We start from the raw sequence: 19,985 nt of genomic DNA, 5'->3' as shown, positions 1-19,985 counted from the left end.
GAACGATACTTTATTGATCCCTGTGGAGAAATTCTCTTGTCTCCTTAAAGATGGAGGTCAGAGGTCAGGCTCAGCCACAGCACGGCACTCAGAAGGTGGATGGAGTCTTGCTCAAGGACACTTCAGCAGACAGCGTGTTTGTCAAAAGCAGGAGTTTTCCAGCCACTCACAATGTTGGTGAGTGAGGTAAATGACTTCTTAGCTGAGAAGAGTTAAAAGGGAGGTCAGGAAACAGCAGTAAGCCCTTTAAAGTGGCTCTTGCCGAAGTCTCTCTGCAGCTACTTGCCAGGGCTTTTTTTTTTTCTCATCTTAAACTTTTTTTATTTTAGAAGGAATTATAAAATCCTTCCAGTTTCCACCCTCTTGTTCTCTTTTTTTTTCTTGCAAATTTTAAGCAGTCCATTTATTTTAACCTTGTTGCACCTTTTGGCATTTGAAAGAAGATATATGTCTGTCAGTCTCTGGCAAGCGTGTGAATGCCAAGTCGATGCGCTTATATAAACGTGTGTGTTGAAGAATCTCGGAGCATTGTTTGGCCTGAAAGGAAGCAGCTAAAGACTTGTGGTTGACAGACAGCCGGTCTCAGGGTTAAAGGCAGCTGGCGACGGTTCTTTACCTCGTGCCCTCTGCTTCCTCCGGCCAGTAATGGCCCTCTTCCCTGCCTTTAGTTTCCTTCTAACTGCAAACCACCTATGACAGCATTGACCTTGCAAACCCCCCCCCCCCCTTGAGCTCAGGGTACAGCATAACAGACCATCCAATAGCAAGAGAGTCCAGTCTACTTTTCCTGCACCAGCAGAATGCTAACAACAGTGGTTGTGTTCGTAATAGCTGGCATCCACCTTGTGTCCAGATTGTGTCTTGCTTTTATTTGAAATAGGACTCCAAGTACTGACTCATTTTCATGTTTCGGTACTGATACTAAAATCACACATTCGTTTGAGAAATGTGAACATGTTTCTCTAAAAAGAAGTAGCTTCATTTAACAAAAGGAGCCAAATCTTTGAGCATAAAAGTTTGCCTAAATACAAAAACTGGCAAAAATGTAAAAGAAAATCTGTTTTTTTAATATTATACTGACAAATATTTAGTCTAAAGACGTCAAAAAATATTGTGAGTTGCTATCCCAATACCCGAAGCCTAAAAAGTCAAAAGATAAACCAATTTACACTGACTTTCGAGTCTGTCCTCCCCTCCACACTGGCTGTTTGTTTTCTGTTTCCATCTGACAGTTAAAGATTACTTCTTTGAAACATGAGAATGTTTGTTCCCTAACCTCCCCCTAACCGAGCCACGATGTTTACCTAAAGCTAATCAAGTTGTTTTTGTGACTAAACCGAACCAAACCTTAACGATAGTGTTGTATCATCATGAAACGGGGATTTGTAACAGTGCTGAAAGGTGCAGACAAATGCTGATAGGAAAATGCTTCTGTGTGCAGTTCTAGAGGTCAAGGACAAACACTGTATCTGTCATTTAATTTACTGATTGACTGACTTAGTGGTGAGCTCTCTTTGCTGGTATGCACTTTAAAATCTGTGACCAGTCCAATTTGTCTACAACTCTTGTTTGGATCCATGTGAAAATGGATCTTGTTTCCTGTTATGTGATAACCGCACACATCCTTCATCGATCAGTCTTTTCTCATTCTCTCCTGTTTGTTAATAGTCAGCGCACCTGGCGTGCATTTACATCTGCACTTTATCTGCGCATTGTCTAACAGAAGAAAAACCCTGCAAACACAGGATGCATTTTAATACCTGGTGCTAAGCAGGTCATTCATTTCCCTGACCGTGATTGCAGCCAGAAAACAGCTATTACGTCATTGTAGCACCATATTATCTAGGCTTCTCCTTCCAGCACACAACCTTGTCTGACTGCGCTCTTATCAAAAGGATTTAGAATTATTTACTGGGAGGAAGAAAAAAGGAATAGCACAGAAGCTGTCTTGTTTGAGAGAATAACTTGAGCACATGCCATCTGATTAGGCATATAAATAATTTATAGCCGTTTCATTTATGGGCTGCGTCTCAACAAGGGGGTATTGCTTGCCAATTAATATTCCCTCTCCGTCCTCTATCTGAGAAGATCCAGCTCGATGTGCAGCCAGTGCTGGGCCGAGAGAGGGGAAAAAAAAAAACAAAAGAAAGAGAAGGAGAGTGAGTTCATTACTGTAAATACAAACCAAAGGGTCTGAGTGTATAATAGCTTGTCACTGTCAGCTTTGATGCCTGAAAGCCTATTGCTTAAATCGGCTTGTGTACAGTATGTATATGTCACAGCGATGTATATGCTGATCTGTCTTGCTATAGTTAAAGAAAGTAAAGGCAGCAGTAATTATATTTTCAGAAAAAGCAGGATTATTGATGTAGAGCACAAAGGATTCACTGTACAGTACATAAACCCTTTGATGGAGCGGGAATCTAAAATAGAAGATTCCCAGTTCAAGTCGGTGTGCATAATGACAATGTTCCGCTTCAGACACGGTGCTCATTAAATAACTCGAACCTTTTATTTGCAAGAAATGTTTGAGGATTTGTTTCTTTCCTTGTCTTGGCGTGGCTCCTCATCTGCAGACGGCAGAATATTCCCGTGGCCTTTGCACCGTAAGCATTTAAAATGACTCTCCCCTGTGTCTTTGACTTTAGTGTTAACTTACTGAATGGTGATGATCAGGGCGCACCCACACACTGCTCACTACGTCCTCTATGTTCCCTCACGTCTGTGTGGAGCTGCGTATCATTTGAACATTTTTGATTGGTGCCAATACGATACCTGAGATTCAGTACTGATTCGATACAGATTGGCCATCTCAGACGTCAGATGAGCACCTCTTTAGGCCCGCTGCATTTTGCCTGCTGCCCTCAGGCTGGAATTGATGGCGCCATCATCTCCGTGCTTCAACGAGCCCTTTCTCACCTGGACGAAGCAGGCAGCACTGTGAGAATCATGTTCTCTGACTTCTCTAGTGCTTTTAACTCAATCCAGAATATGCAGGTAAATGCTTGACAGATGGACTGCAGATGGACCACAGTGTGTGCAGCTGTGGATGTGTGTCTGAATGGGTGGTCAGTAGCAAAAGGGCACAGCAGGAGACTGTCTGCTCACAGGAGGCAAAGTACAGAGACCTGGTGGACTGGTTTGTGGACATCCAAATACCTTGGAAACCACCTTGACAACAACAGACAGGACTGGAAATGCAATGCACGCCGTCTGTCTTTCAGGAAGGGACAGAGCAGGAAGTTTAGGTCCTTTAATGTTTGCAGCAAGATGTTGCAGATCTTTTAGTCCTCCCGGTCTGTTTACCAGTGTGCCAGTGCAATATTCTTTGCTGCAGTCTGCTGGGGCAGCAGCATCAGAGCCAGCGACACCAATAAACTGAACAAACTGATCAGGAAGGCTGGCTTTGTGCTCAACATCTCTGGAGCCCTCGGTGTCGGTTGTGGAGAGGAGGATGCTGCATCAGGGAGAACATAGTACATTTTAGAGTTAGTTGCATATAAAATGATGAACCAGATATAAATCGACATAAATTCGCACTGAAAACATGTTTGCGCATGTTGAAGATTTTTGAACATTTTCATTTCTTTACTCACCAACAGCTGTCTCAAGCGGTGGAAAGCAACATCAATGTTATCTCTTGTCTCTTATCCCGTCTTTTCGTCTACTGAAGTTAGCATGCTAACCAGCCAGTCACTTTCCGATAGATGTACTGCTGCTCAGAGGGCGGATTATAACCTCTTGTATTGTAAATGACGATGGCCGAAGCTCTTGTCAAGCGGCAGTCACCACCACCCGCTCCATGCACATGAAAAAACTGTAGTGGTCATATTTGTGTGAATAATGCAAAGCTAGAATTAGCCTAAGAATCTGAACCGCCAATGCCAACTTTCCATATCTGAGACTTTGAACACAGCACTCTAATGTGATGATGTTACACATAAACCCAGCCTTTATTTGTCCTCTGTCCACACCAATACAAGGTAAGCTACGATTGCGAATTGGCCATATTGGACGGACAGCTCCCAACTCATAATGACTGGTCATCACAAGTCTCCCGCTGCTCTCTCCGCTTGATGGGGGCCAGTGTGACTTGGCCAGCTCCCCGTGACAGATGGCTGACTTGGCCAGAGACTGACATCTGTATCATCCTTCAGCTTCATCAGCCCTGCCTTCCCCGTGTAAAGGTTGTCAGAGCCAGCCACTCCTCCTCTGATTCCCTGCTCCTAACCTTCCTGTGCTGCTGCCACAATTGGCTCCATATGCCAGCCACATGGAGATGTGTCACTCTCCACTAACTCTGCCTACAGCGGCCATGCTCCCAGGTTGCTCTTTTCCTCCTCTTCCCACCTTTTCTGTCTCTGCCACACTCCTTTTTCTGCCATTTAATAATTCTCCTTCTCTCATTATTTCCCTGCCTCTTGTCTTTCCATTGGAATAATTTCCTACCTGGCTATTAAGGGAAAATTGTTGGTGCTAAAGCCCTGAATAAACAGGGCAAGGCAGCGGAGCAGGGAGGATATTACATCCTGTAAACATTATTGTTGTGGGTGTTGATGTGCAGGAGTGGCTGGCAAGAAAATCAGAGCTGGCTAATAACAAGTTGCTCCTTCCTGAATGAGTTCATCCTCATTTCGACTAGTGGAAAAGGAAGGAGGAGGTTCAACAGGCAGCAGGCCTTAGAACATCAGCCCTCGGGCTATGGCTGGCGTCCTCTGGCTCCAGATGAGCCCCGAGGCGAGGAACACCACCCTCACCAAATGAGAGGGAACTCAATGTCCAGGAGTGGACAGGTCCTGGATAAGGCCTCAGGCGAAGAGCTGGCTGAGAGTAGGCTGACAAAGCAGGTCATGGCAGCGTGGGATGTAGTCGTAGGAGGAGGCTAATGTGGCCAGAAGTGTTGAGTATAGACAGGTGGATCATATTGACCGCAGAGTCCTCTGTGGAAGTAAAAAGAACCAGCTGGAGGGACCGGTTAGCAGTGTAAACAAACGGCAAAATACCACCAATGTTCTGTAGATAACTGTAGATAACTGAGTGCTCCGTTTCACTGCTGTTGGCGTCTAAGTGTACCCAAATCGACGCCAAACACTGAACGATGTGTCACGTTGTGAGTCACATTGTGTGGAGCCCACCGAGTGTGGGAACTCTCTCACGCACACTCACATCAACGCTGCACCATCATCATCATCAGCTGAGTAAGAAATAGTGTTGTCATGACACAACACCAACTTAAACTATCTAAATATTCAGTACTACTAGTATATGAGGAGGGAAACCATTGAGTAATGACTGCATTTTAACAGATTCTGCACAGGTGTTTGCTACTGGCACTGGCATCAGTTTTTTTTTTTTTTACCAGCGAAATTGGATTCAAAAGAAGACATGTTGGACCTGTTTGAGGTTTTTAACTCCTGTAGTCGAGCGTTAGGAGCCAGATCGCATTAATGTCAATGTTAGTCACCCTGTTAACTAATAAATAAATTAATAAATCAGTGGAGAAACACGATCAAACGGAACATAACAGTCTGTACAGAGCACGAGGGCTTGTCTGATTCATAGGCTCAACCCAGCTGACACTTATGGAAGTGACGTGTTAGGCCGTGATCAGACAGACAGGCAAGTGTGCTGGCTTGAGAGCTGTGTTCACAAAAACACAAGATCATCCGGAAACAAAGTTGAACTCGTCTTGCAATGCAACATAACGCAATGCAGTGTAACACAACGCAACACAATGTCATCCAAACACATGAAAAGTACAAGCAAGTGCACATTCCTGGTAGAGTATTGTAATGTTAAAAGTCCGCTGTTTGCCTCAACACCATTGTAATGTGATAACTTTCCAGAGTTGGAAAATCCCTCTTCATCGTCTCATAGTCTTATAAAGTGCTCTGAAGTACCTGTCACTCTGCTTCTGTTCTTTACATCCATCATTAAAACACCAAAAGAAGGAGTATCCTTTGGAAGACTGGTGTTCATCCCCTCAGCAGAGTTTCACAGACTTTGAGAAATGGAGCATTGCAGCTGTTTTTAAGGCCTGTGGCGGCCCGACACCTGACTAAGACATTTAATGCTTATTTGTCTTTTAACTTGTCTCCCATCTGTAGCTTCCGTCTGGTGGTGATCTGTAGTTTCAGCGTGCATATTGTAAAATAATTACTGAACAGTACTTTCTCATCCGTTTGTCGTAGTGTTGATGTTTGGTTGTCATGATAACACTTGTCAGAGAAACATCTTGTTTGTGTCTCTCATCATCATCTATCCTGGTATCTCCCACTCTCTCTTTTTTTTTTTTTTCTTCTTAAATCCCAGTTCAGCAGAGGTTAATGCTGTTAGCCACGCACAGCTGCGAGAGGCCGCGGCCTCGTCGCTGCGTAGATGACTGCTGCTCACTTCGGGGGCCTGATGACTGCAAAGTCTGGGAATCTGTTGGATGGTGCGGGGAAGTCTGACTTCGGATGATTGGTGTTAATATCGTAGCGGGGCAACCGGTCTACCTGGTAGCATCTCTGCACGGACTGATGTGCATGAGGAATTCATCATGGCCTCATGATGTTTACCTGATGTCCGTGAAAGCTGAAGTCGTGGCTTTTAACGTAGAAAGCTCACTGCGGAGTTAGATACATTTATAAGAAGTATCACTCCACCGATGTTATTTGGTGCAATAGAGCCATACAAATACATACCAGAAAATAATAGTCACTGACTCCTGATTGAGCTCTGAGACGCCACTGGCTGAAATAACTGTCATTACAGCAGATTTCTCATTATCTGTACGTACACATGCACTGACACAAAATAAAACACAAAATGACAAATAATACAGTAAATTATATTGGAAATGAGGCTCCCATGAATAGTCAAGTGGGCCAGTAGTTGGGCTTTAGTGCAGGCAATTACCAAATCCGTTATAAATTTTAACAGACTATTCTTTTCATCAACATCATTAAAACCCTCATTTACAATGGACAGCAGGGAAGGGTGATCTCTAATGCCATTAGTGAAGGCAACAGCTTCACTTTTGATAGCTCCTGCTTTGAAAAATGGACAGCCCTACTCTAATGGGGTGTTAGTATATTCATCAACGCAGATTTTTTTTCTCCGCACACCCTAATGTACAAAGCTCTTACACACTGTTTTTAACAAATTATTTGATAAAAGATTCAGCTGAAGAACTCATTTTTTTTTCATGACCCAGGATAGTTCTGTGTGAACGTGAGCTTAGAAAAAAATAATCGTTAAACCCAAAGTCGGAAAGACACAGCCGTAAAACTGAGCCTCTAATTTCATCAAAATAAGTTGAATGACTTTGTTTTGCATTAATTTAATCAGTTCTGAACCAGAAAATGCAGTTTTCTCTGACAAGTTATTCTCTGTGAATCGGCACCACACTTATAATATTCAGTGTCGGTTTAAATCTTTGGAGCATCGGTACATTTAACTAGTTAAATTAGAAAAAAATACACATTCACATTTCCTGCTCTCTGTGTCAGAGCGCTGATAAACACTGATATAGTGCTTTTAAGTACAATACATTGCCGGCTAGAAACCACTTATCATTGCAGAGTTGCAAAAAATATCACCATATGTGATCTGACCCTGGACTTTATGAGTGTAGCTTGGTAGCTTGTATGTGAAATATATAAAGATGATGCAAAAAATGAGAGGATTTCTTTCTTTTTCACTTGGTTGATTTTTTTTAAAGTCTCAGTGGTAAAAACCTCTTTTTCACATGATTATCTGTTTCTCCACATTCAGTGGAGAAATTTTCCTTCAGCAAAGGCAACAACTGTTTTTCTCTTAGATCAATTAGATCAATGCTCGCCGGCCAGAAGACCGGGATGTGCACTGGGATGCACAGACACACACACACACACAAACACACACACACACACGTGCTTAATTGATTGAAGCGTAATAGTCAATCGCTTATTGAACTCGACAAATTTCTCACCCTTTGCATAAAGAGTAGCACACACACATGCACACACGCACGACTCTCACCCCTGCCAGACCTTTAAACAATAGAGCAGCTCCTTTGGCTCCTTAATGGAAATTGCCATTTCAAAGCCTTCAGAGAGAGATGTTAACCTTGTGCGATACTTGTGGCATTAAAAATGGATCAAAGCAGCTGAGCTTTGATGTCGACAGAAGATTTTATTTGGGTCGTGGCAGCAGAGCAGACTGCCGGGCTGTCTCCCCGCCGCCCTCTGCTGGGGGAGTTTGGCACTTCATTCACGGTCTCAGCCTGTGATGTTGTGGTGTTATGTTGTAATTGTCTGCAGTCTCTGAAGTTCCCACTGGCTGAGACAAAACGGAGCGATGATAAAGACACAGTTGTGGATGAAAGTGAAAAGAAAGGGAGACAAAAGAGAGGCAACAAATAAGACAGCAGCTGTTTCCTTTTTTCTTTTTCAATCAGTCCATCAATCAAGTTTTGTTATGCAACGTGAGAGCTGATGACTGTCTGGGGGTATCGAGTCTGGAAGGAGCAGAGAGAGGGGAGGGCACTTTTGGGTGGGTGGGGTGTGGCTGAAGATGGGGGGGGGGGGGGGGGTGAACTCTTGACCCTCAGCAGGCAGCCTGAAAACTCAGCTCCCCTCATATAAGAGTCTCCCCCACAGAGCTTCAGCTTAGGTCTGGGAATGAACACTCTGTCCAAAGAGATAAATGACTTTTGGAGTGAAGCAAGATCACCTACCTGAGTGAGTGTGTGTGTGTGTGTAGTGTAGTGTGTTCAACTTGTGTGAGCTTGTAGACTGAAAACAGATAGAGACAAGAAAAGACAGAAGGAGCCATTTTTCTTTGTGTATGTGCTAGTTTCTATCAGACAGAAAAGCCAATTGTGTGTGCATTCATTGCAATTCCTCTGTGGATGCAGCCACTGTGTGCATCACCATTGGTGCGTGTGTGTGTGTGTGTGTGTGTGTGTGTGTGTGTGTGTGCACCCTTGTGTAAAGTGCGGGGAGGGTTGGGGGGGAGTTGAACGGCAGAGATGGAGATGGAGACACAGATAGAGAGAGTGGAAAAAAAAAAACATAAATAATTGATGATGGATATACCGCCTTGCATCTGCCGCCTGCTGCCATTGAGTTGGTTCAAAGTAGATATCGATGCATGGTCTTGCTAAAACACAGCGTAACCGCCCCTCTATTCTGACCTCATTATCTCATTAGAGGAGCAGTAATGCATTGCTTTTAAAAAGGGCAAAAAATTACATGCTGCGAAACAGATAAATAGAAATGCCTCCGCCTCAGATCATTTGCCAGATCTGCTGAATATTCATTTTTGCCATATTATTTAGCACAAGGGGGAAAAAAAAAGAAACCTCTTATTACTTGTCATGAAAGTAAGTCAGAAAAAAAACAACATCCAAATGGGATTGTTAATTAATTGAATATTGGCTTGTTATGTGGAATGCATATGGAGTTTTTCTCTGGCTTATCTCCGCTCATATCGGTCAAAAACAAGCGAGTCAGGCTGTTTGAAGAGACTCGGTACATGATTGACTTTAATGTTTTTAAGTTTTGCTCTCTTCCTCCCTCCTCATGCCTGTTTTCTCTCAGTCTGCCTCATTAAATCTTTGTGGAAATTCTCCAGCTCTTGTGGAAGAGTCTTTCTTTTGATTAGTCTATAAACAAATGGAGGAGTTGGTTGACATCTCCCAAGACCGTGGCCCTCTTTTGTTTTGCTGCTGCACTGTTGCTGCCCCCCCCCCCCTGCTCTGACAGGACTCAAGTACTACTCCCCAAAGCCTTTATTCTCATTCGTTTTTTTTTTTGTTTTTTTCCCTGTTCTCTCACCCAACTCCAACCCCTCCTCCCCTCTGCCTTTGTCAAAGACGGCCCCTCATCCACTCCCCCCACCTCTCTCTCTCTCTCTCTCTCTCTCTCTCTCGCGCAATATCTGTCTCACTCTCTCATTATGCGCTCATCCGTTCCGCTGGCTGAGAGCTGAGAGAGGAGCGCTCAGGAGAAGAGTGTTTGGGAAACCGGCAACACGCTGCTGCTGCTGCTGCTGGTGGTGCTGCTGCTTTTTTTTTCTTCCTCCCACTCCCCCCCCACCCCCCCCCGTCTCCTCAAGAAAAACCAGAAAGGTGGACCGAAGTGTCAGGAGCTGCTTTTCCTTTTTGCCAGCACTCCTCCTCCTCCCTCTCGTTTACGTCCCCTCTCTCTCTGTATTGCCGTGTCTGCTCGCTGACTTCTCTCATTGACACACTCCTCCTTGCTTCAGCTGGCTGACTGAGTGCGCTGACACTGGGACCACTACCTGCTGCCTGGGGATTAAGCGCGCTATGAATACCCGGAGCCTAATTTGTTGTTTTGGCTGCCAGTGAATGTTGGATCCCCGCGGAGCAGAAGCTGGAGCATAAATCCTTGTGACCAGGACGCAGGGAGCGCCTCTGGACTGAGACAACCAGAGACAATGAAGAAGGGACTGGATGCTTGAGGAAGCGTATAAAAGAGAGACGACAAACCAAGAGAGAGAGAGAGAGAGAGAGAGAGAGAGAAAAGACTGCACAAGTTCTTTACTGAAAGAAGAAGCGGAATCAACCTAAGTCTTACGAGGATCAGGACCCAATAAGAACCTTTTCCTCTCATTATGTGGTTGGGATTCTCTGTCACGGTGCTGACATGAGGGAAGAAAGCCCAACAAATCTCCGCCTCGAGCTTCTCGGTTGATTTCTGATCACACACAGGTTTTTCTCCTTTTTCTTTCTACGAGTTTATTCATTCAGACTGTCTCTGTGTTTTGCTGCTCATCCGTCGCTGCGTGGGGGAGAAGACGTCTCCGCGCTGGCGGGTCCAGCGGGGGGGATTGTGATCGTTCTCCTCTTCCAACTTTTTCCCCCCTCTCCGCCACTTCCACTGACCTGTTTTCAGCCACAGCACACACCAGCGGCGTTGGGGGGTTTGCAGTTGCTCACCCTCTCGATCAGACTGGCCAGGAATAAAGATTATTGAACCGAGGAGGTGTGGCAGGCACGCTGGAGAGAAGGGGAGGAAAAAATAAACCATCTCCGTGATCCCGGGAGCATATGGTTTAGTGAGAGGCAGCCAGCTGCTTTCCAGCCACCCGGCTAATCGCGCTACAGAAGATTCGAGTTGCTCCGGTGACAGTGTCAGGTTTGGGCGGCTCTTGCGTGCCGTGGTCGTATATCTCTTCACCCTGACAGAAGCTCCCAGACCTCCTTCGGATACAAAGAAGCAGTTGTGTTGACTCAGAGGAGTGCCAGGCAAATCATTGCTCAGGAAAGCAGCAAAGCCATTGTTGCCCCAACAGGCGACATCCACAGAGAAGCTGAAAAAGATGCTCAGCCATCACCTCTTAGGGAAGTACCTGTGACACACGTTGTTGGTGAGCACCAGACCTTGGCTTGTCTTGTAAAGGCTTTTGACAAAGAAAGGAGGGGGTGTCCCCTCGGAGCCGGCTTTGCCAGACCCCCTCCATGTCCATCTAATTACCCGTCAGGGTCACCGGGAAGAAAGGAGAGGATTGCTTCTGTGGATTTACTGCCGAGCTCCTGTGGAAGTTTTCCTTGTGGATATTTGACAATTACAAACACCCACATCCTAATGCCCAAATTTCTGGCTTAGGTGCATCTCACACATACATGCCAAAAGCGCTTTAGCACACATTTACCAACACATTACAACCACCCACTTAAATCCACACACATATTTGCACTGTAAGTATAAACCACTACACACACACACACACACACACACACACACACACACACACATACTCACACATTGAAAGCCCATTAGTTTGTCTTTTTCCCAGTGGGCACAGCAGAATGGAGGTTGCGTGGACAGGTGGGGGGCTGTAGGAGTTCAACATCTCTGTCCCCCCGTCTGTCCTCTTTCCCCAAATGGATGTTATTATCTCTAAAAATGTGTTACTTGGAAACTGCTGAAAGCTTGCTGCTGCGATTCTCTGTCAGGAACAGTCACCGGGTGCCTGCCACGGTGCACAGCTGGAACCACAGCTGAAACACCGACCATTACGGATCTTCTTTTGCTTTTTATTTTTTCCTCATCTTCATCCTCTGCCCTTCTCCCACCGCCATCATTTTTTCCAACGGGTCTTTGGGCACCCCTCGTCGCCCTCCTCGTCCCATCATCTCCTCCACCCTGGAGGGGAGGGGGTCATTGGAGTGGAGCATGAGCGGGTGCCACTATCCCTCGCCGCCGCCGCCGGAGCGGGACCGCAGGTACCAGCACAAGGTGTCCTTGGTGGTTCGCTACTTCATGATCCCTTGTAACATCTGTCTGATCCTGCTGGCCACATCGACCCTGGGCTTCGCTGTGCTCCTGTTCCTCAACAACTGTACGTTGGTTCAAATGAAACACCCAACTTAGCTGTTGTACTCTACTGTATTGGTCTCTACTGCATTTTCATGTACGGGTCACTGTTTGTCAGTACAATTCTCAGCACAAGCCGCCGCCGTTTAGTCAGAATATATCTGGAGAGAAATGGTTTTGCATTGAACATACTACATGTAGCTTTTGCATTACGTGCCCTTGTAGAAATGAGCTCACCTGACCTCTCATAACAGCCTTATCTGCACTTGAGTAGGGACATCAAGACAGCTAAAGTCACAACCCCCCCCCCCCTTGCTTGATTGTGTGTCTGCAGGCTTTCAAAACTGCTTCATATCTCCTCTCCGAAGCCTTGGCATTTACTTTGAACTGCGGGATGAAGTATTAAATGGTGATTAAATGCCTTTGGAGGATGAGAAAATGTCTTTTGGCCTGGAAAGCCTCAACCCCTCCTGTCATCTGCTCCCGCTGCATAATTCTTGTCCCACTGTCTTTTGAAAGTACAGTGGCCCATTAAGAGGCAGAGGCGTAATGTTTGCGAGGCAGTCAAAGAGTTTTCCTGAGAGAATCTCTGACAAGAGAGGTAATTCCTTTAGTAAGTCATTGAGCCCATCGTTGTTGTCATTTGAAAATGTAGACTGGTGCCAGCGCAATACCCGAGTTCCAACTTCTCAGCACCGGAGCAAAGAATTCAACTTTTGATCCTTGACAGTTTTTGATGCTCAATTCCAGGGACACATTTCAAATGGTGCCTAAAAAAGCACTGCGATCTGACTCCCAGCCTCACACCTGACAGCTTGAGCTTTAAAGGGCCAACTGTTTGCCTTCAAAACCACAACTGAAATAGATATTCGCCAGTCACCTGCACACAACCTCGGTGCTCCCCTCTACCCTGTATTTACCAGCTTGTGTGAACGCTGACTCTCGCAGCCTCCTCATTCTCTCACAGACTCAGATGAGTCTTATTTCTGAGTGCCTTGTCAGTTTAGACTGTGTTAAAGGTGAAATTAGTCTCAACTCACCAAAGTGGCCTATTATTTATGCAAGGCTCATGCCGCATAATCACTTGCAAATTGTAAAGAGTAAGTAAATAAGTTAAATCGGCACCGTGTTAACAGTTGTTTTCGTGCTGCCACATTCAAGCTGAAGTGGTATTTGAGCAACACTTTAAAGGGAGAGACTCTGTTAATACTCTTCAGCCATGGTTGTTCTTCCATGTCAGCACTTTTTCTCTTCGTCTGTTATCAGGCTGTTTACTTGTGCGAGGCAGAGTCCCTGTGTCCGTGTGGCTGCCACTGCATTAGATGCCCTCCTTTGCATTTCCCAGAGTGTCCACTTCTTTTCCAGCTCTGTGTCTTTCCGTCCCGTTTGTCAGTCTTTCATTCTCGTTGTAATTGGTGGATGTGGGTGACCAGGAGGAGGAGGACGGTTCATTTGTAACCTCCCGGTGTTACTGAATCAATTTCTGCCAGACAGATTCTATTAGATTTAATACAAACTGGGTTAAAGCAGGCCAATCTTCTACCTCTCAGATGACCGAGAGAAGAGAAATGTGCCCCACTGAAATTGATGAGGTAAAAGGGACTCTGTTACGCTGCCAAGAGCCCTCCGTGTGGCCGCAAGGACAGCTGGATGCGACAGTGATAGTGCTAGTAGTGGTGACGTGGGGTGGATGTGTGTGTTTGGTGGGAGGAGGGGTGTTAGAAGAGTTGTGCAGCCTCAGATTCTCAATTTCTGTTGTCACCATATGGGGTGAAGCTTATCCACACACACACACACACACACACACACACACACACACACACACACACATACACACACACACAGTTTATAACGCATCCCCCCCTTGAAACCTTTCCACCTGCCAGCGGAGCCCACACACAGACATGCACTCACTTTATCATTCTGTACAACTATACATCACCCCCCAACCAAAGGGGGAAGGTAACACGCACACAAAGACGCACACGCACGCTCCTCTTTGTGCACATGGCTAAATGTCACAGTCAGACAGGTATTGATTTGCTGAAGATATAGGGTGAATGATGCGCCATGTAGTGACATTCACACAGGCACGGGAACCCGCGCGGGCTTTTCCGGGTGCAGAGGGAGATGGGAAGGCTGATATGTTTATATACAGACCTTATCTTGTCCTTTCGTTATGGAAATGTGAAGAAATCGTTTAGCGTCGCCTCTCGGCGTCTCGGCTCACTTTGAACGCCACATTCTCTCTCTTTGTATTCCCTGCCTTGTGCGACAGTACGTCTGTATGTGCTCATGTTTGTTTGTGTGTTTTCAGACATGCACACGAATGTCAAGACAGGAAGTACAGTCTCTTTTTGTGTGTGCGCCTGTCTGCTCCTTTATACTTTTAGCAGAACTTCCTCTGTATCTTCCTGATGCCAATCTCTGTTCCCTTCGTTTTTTAATGTTTTCTTGAACCACCTTAAACCCCAACACCCCTCCTCCCATCTCTAGCACCAGCCTCGCCTCCCCCCTCTCCTCTTTTCTCTCTCTCTCTCTCTCTCGCTCTCTCTCTCACAGACACACACTTTCTCCCTCTCTCTCTCTCTCTCCCACAAAGCCCGGCTGTTGACAAGCAATTTTAAGTGAGCCTGAATTTAAAACTCAGTGTCTCGGGATGCCGACGGGTATCGCATAAGTCCTGAGAAAGGCTTCGGTGCAGTGGTTGACAGGGTCCCGGAAAAATGTGTTAGCGGAGTAATTGATGTGATGTGTTTTATCTTCCTCATTATCCCTCACAGTGAAGAGACATCGGAGAGATGGCTGGGTGGCTGCACATCCTTCCTGAATGTGTGTGTTGGTGTGTTTGTTCGCTGCAGGCAGCTCTGACAACTCATCGAGGCTCTGCTTAGTGAGTCAGACAGCCGAGTTGACTGCGAGTGTACAGATGGTTTGGTTGGATTTTGTGCTCGGTACTCCAGTGCCCTGGTAAACTGTGACCAGTGTGTGTCACGATGGCGCAGCACCTTGTTTGTGTGAGGCTGTCCGTTTGGTGACGTTCCCCCGGTAAATGACAAAAAGTCACGCGGAGCTGATGAGGATTTTATTGTGTGAGAAACAGGAAACAGTTAACACCAAATATGTTTCAGGAAGATTCAGGCTGAATGTGTTTTCTGTTCACTCTTCATTCCTCCACTACCATATGTCCGTGATGTCTGTATGCTCCACAATTACCAGGCTGGGAGGATGAAATTAATAGTTAATTAATAGTTGTTTAATCAATTAGCCAATTAACAAATAAATTAATCTGCACATTTTGAATAGGAAATCAATTGCTTTTTTTTCTAGTTCCAGTGTCTCGTGTGAGAATTGTTGCTTTTCTCTGCTTTAAAGTGTAGATTAAATATCTCAGGTTTCAGATTGTTTGTCTGACAATATAAATAATTTGAAGACATCCCCTCAGGCTGTGGGAAATTGCTTTCTCACTATTGTTTTGACATTTTTTCAGCATAAACAATCAACCATATCAAAACATCAACATCAGATTTCATCAACAATAAAAATAAATGTTAGTCGCAGCCTTAATTCCATTTTTTGCTTGTTTTTGTTCATCTCCATTACATTAACTGTTACTGATCCATTCTCACTGCCTGGTCAAGTTTGACCTAGTTTTTTTCTAGCGTCAAGTTATCAAACCTGCAGCGGACTCAGGTTGCATGAGATGTTTCCCCCTGACTGTTGCTCCACCCCTTCTTGTCATTTGACACCGCAGGTCTCGTTATGCAGTTCCCACAAAACCAACATGCCTTACATCATTGTCTACTGGGTGTTCACTGGGAGAGCAGCATGATGTGATTTGATATATTAAGGGAAAAGAGTTGTGATTTATTCTGCATATGGTTACGGGGGGTGGGGGGGGGCTGAGTGTTTTTCATCGGTGTACCGAATGTCAGCGCTGTTGTGAAATGTCAAATCCTCTCTCAGTCTTTTTTTTTTTAATCCAAAACCAAAAAGCAAACCTCTCCTCCACCTGTGTTCTCGGTTCTCATGTGCTCTCATAACATCAGAAGTCACCCCGTGCGGTTTGGGATGAGTAGACCCGAGAAATAATGAACGACAAAACAATGATGATACTGCTATCGCTGAAACGTAGCCCCACCGATTAGCTGGGCTGCGTCCCTCTGGGGCCCCCGGTCACTGCATTAGAATGTGTTAGATAGAAAAAGCCAGACCTGTAGACAGAATGTGTCTCTTTTTTCTTTTTTGTAGCAACTCAATTACTCGGCCCTTACCCCCGGGAAGCCTCTGAATCTCCCCCAAACTAAAAACCCATTTCTCTGCTTCTTTTTTTATCTCTTTCAGACAAACCTCCTCACTTCACACCGGCGCAGCCTCCTGATGGTAAGTCCTCTGTGGTTTCTCTCTGTTGTCCTTCGCTGACCGATGGTGTTTAGTGGGGTGCCTGCGAATAATGACCTCAGACGGCCATGGCTGCCTTTTGAAGCGTGCGGCCGTCCGTGTGCAGCGCCAGATTTGGCTTCTCCGCTTTTTGTTTCCACACTGTTGGTATGGCAGGCACGTGGCCAGGTCTGCTCAGGGCTTTGATGTGAGAAGGATCTTTTGATGACTTGATTTGATCTGCTCCACACAGCTTCTTGGGCTGATGTTCAATACCTGTTACCGCAGCAGCATTCACATCCTTCTAATAGGATAATATCCATCCCTGTCCCCGAGTGATCTGCATTACTTTAGACCGCTGGGGGTTCGTAGATCAGGGGCTCAGAGCAGCAGCATGACCTCACGCTGTTATCCACATGTTCTCGTCCCATCCAACACATATAAATCGTTGCAGTGGATGCTGCATTGTTTCACTTGTTTTCTGGTCCAGCAACATTAGCTGTTAATTAAAAAAAAGTAACAATTTATTTCCAAAACGGTGGATCTCGACAAGCTTTAATTGGAGGAAAACAGCTGGTTTTCAAGCTGCTATCATGAATATTTATCAGAGGCAGCGCAGCGAGGCAGTGTTTGATAGACTTTGGTGTTGTATTTCTTCACTGCACTGACAGAGAGCCAGCGATGGACTCCTACTAGCTTCTAAAGGTGTTGTCTAATCCCGCTTGTGTGCCGGCTACAAAGCCAGAGGTTTTTGGTGGGAGAAAACACAAGGAGAAAATGTTTCTAATGATCCCAGCCGGCCAGCTGATGCCAGAGGACATGCCAGATGACAAAAGGCCACAGTGGGGGCTTGCTGACTCTGTTTCTGATAATTGCTCCACAGGCATGAGGCTTGTTTGTAAAAGCGCTTTACGAAAGATGTCGGCTTTTTAAAAAACAAAAAACAAAAAAAAGTGTCAAATTAGAGGTGGGTTTATTATGAATGTGATTGTCTGGCAGAGTCGGGACAATAGGCCGCTCACCGTCAATGTGAAATGGCTGTGGCGTTTGGCTTCAGCAAATAATTGCGCTTGATTGGAGCATTTCTCAACTTGGCCTCACCTCAGCACCTGAGGAGCTTGCGAGATTGTGTGTTACTTTCCCTTTTGTGACTCATGACCAAACACTGCAGTTTCAATTGCAGCTGGCACGTTTTTTCAGCAGCTATTTGTTTTTGTTTTAATGACAGATGAAATTGACTTGACAAATCATTATTTCTTACGGAGAGGTCTGTATTTGTCTGTTTCTGAAGCAAAATGTTGCCATAAAATTTGCCTCTCCACCAGGAAAATGAGAAACAGTTGCAGGCAGCGAGGCGGCCCATTTCTGTCCTCCATTGAATTTCCCTCTACAAAAGAAATAACGCCCTGCTTATCGATTGAGCCACTCATTTCCCATGTATTAAAGTTTTTGCTGTCTGAGGGGCACAGTTTGTTTCTGCACTAGTCAACCGTTTAAAAGCTGCTGCTAGCCCTTAATTACATTTCCAATAGTTTTGTAGGCTTTCCATCAGCAGCCCTATGCTGTTTTAATATGCCAAGCAAAACAAAAAGCAGAGCCTCCAATCAGTGGGGGTAAGCCTGCCCTGTGGGACGCAGTTTCTCTGGGTCATTCAACGCTGGAGAGATTAGTGAGACAATTAGAGTTGGCCCAAATACGACAGTAGGCCACTTGTTGGAGATGTATGGTTTTAGTAGTGGTGGAGGGGCAATTTAGAAGATGTTGTAGACCAGCGGAGGGCTGATACAGCTCTGCCATTAGTCAAATCTGCTCCAAAGAGCGCTGGGCTTTTTCTACTGAACTTGTCCTCAGTGCCAAGGACGCTCCGCTCTCCAGTACTTAATTACAGGAAATCACAGACAAGATACCAAGGAGTCTGCATTTTTAAACAGCCTAGTTTGTCTCTGAACTGCCGTTGATGAAACGTCCTTATTAGCATGAGGAGATTCTGCAGAAAGTAAAGGAATTTGTTCTGCAAATTAGAGTGAGAGAATCTTGGGACTTGGCTTGGGGGGGGGGAGCAGGTTCGGCACAACATAAGCAAAGCTCTTAGATGATATTTATGGTGTGCGCCACCCACAAATGGCTGACGAATCCTCCCCAATGAATGGCCTATAATCACCAGTCAAAAAAAGTGACAAAAGTCACAAAGCAGCCTTTAATTAGGCTCTTTCTTTGAAAGCTCAAAGCTGCAGTTGCTTGGCTCAGGCCGCACTCATTATTGCCTGTCGTCTCCTGATAATAAGACAGTTGTTGCGTGTTTGGCTAAAACGAGAAAGCTCCGAGAATTTGCAGCTTGAGGGATTAGTATTGGACTCTGGAAGAGGGGTCGACTATGAGAAATGCTTGATGAATGAAGCTCTCTGCCCCCCAGTTGTCAGTGTCCACATCCAGTGAAAACACTGTTTGTCCACTGTTTAGGGACAAAGGAAGGAGGCTGTAGTCATATCAGATACGATTTCTGTTAGGTCATTGGAGTCATTTACTGTATTTTAATAGAGGTTTAAGAGGAATTGGTGCTAAACCAGGAATTTATCTTATGGGATTTATAGCAAATCTAGTTGTAACTGAACAAGGACAAAAAAAAAAATAGATTAGTTTCCTTAATTCTGTCTCAAGGTCTTCAGGCTGAGAAGAAAATCAGGTGAAGATGACTCCCTGAAGGTATCCTTCATTTCATCCTATTACAACCTTATGGGAGAAAACACTGGCCAGACAAGATCCAAAATAGGCCAGTGACTCAAAAGAATGAAAGTGTAATGGAAGAGCGGCGCCGCAGACAGTTCAGAGGTCTCCTGTGACTGTAGCCGTCTGTAGCACAACCTGCCTGGCAGGAGCCCATTCGCCGCGAATCCTTCAATTTCGCGTTTGTCACTGACAGCGTTCCCCAGTGGATGCTCCTCACTGCCAGACAACATAAACTCCTGGACTGAAATGTGATTTGATCTAAGATGGTGGGACACCTGAAAAAAGTGCTAGCGGGCTCACTTACACTTTGAGAACACTAGCACTTCCTAAAGAATTGACATAACTCTTTGTCAGCTCTGAGAGAATACAATTACTAAGCGCTCCAAACCCATTACCCCCTTAGATGGGGGGGGGGAACACACACACACAGACACACACAAACACACACCCATACACATACACATACGCACAGGACGCTTGTGTAATTTATTCTGCCGGAGCCTTTCCCTGTGTTCTTGACAGTAAGCCTGACTCTGAGAGAGGCAGAATTAATTATGACTCCTCGGCCTA

The 19,985-nt window shown here is 45.3% G+C and overlaps 1 protein-coding gene across 1 annotated transcript in view; it reads left to right on the top strand.

Annotated features, from left to right (window-relative positions):
- Window positions 1–19,985, top strand: part of agrn (agrin) — a 254,619-nt gene that overhangs the window by 83,323 nt on the left and 151,311 nt on the right. Inside the window, exon 3 of the mRNA XM_022753198.1 lies at window positions 16,653–16,691. Coding sequence (XP_022608919.1) covers window positions 16,653–16,691 — 39 coding nt within the window. The remainder of the gene's footprint in view (window positions 1–16,652; window positions 16,692–19,985) is intronic.

The sequence above is a fragment of the Seriola dumerili genome, unplaced genomic scaffold (assembly GCF_002260705.1).
Source record: "Seriola dumerili isolate Sdu_G_001 unplaced genomic scaffold, Sdu_1.0 BDQW01000190.1, whole genome shotgun sequence".
NCBI lineage: Eukaryota > Metazoa > Chordata > Actinopteri > Carangiformes > Carangidae > Seriola > Seriola dumerili.
Note: the sequence above shows the minus strand (reverse complement) of the source record. Positions and strands in the feature narration are given on the sequence as shown.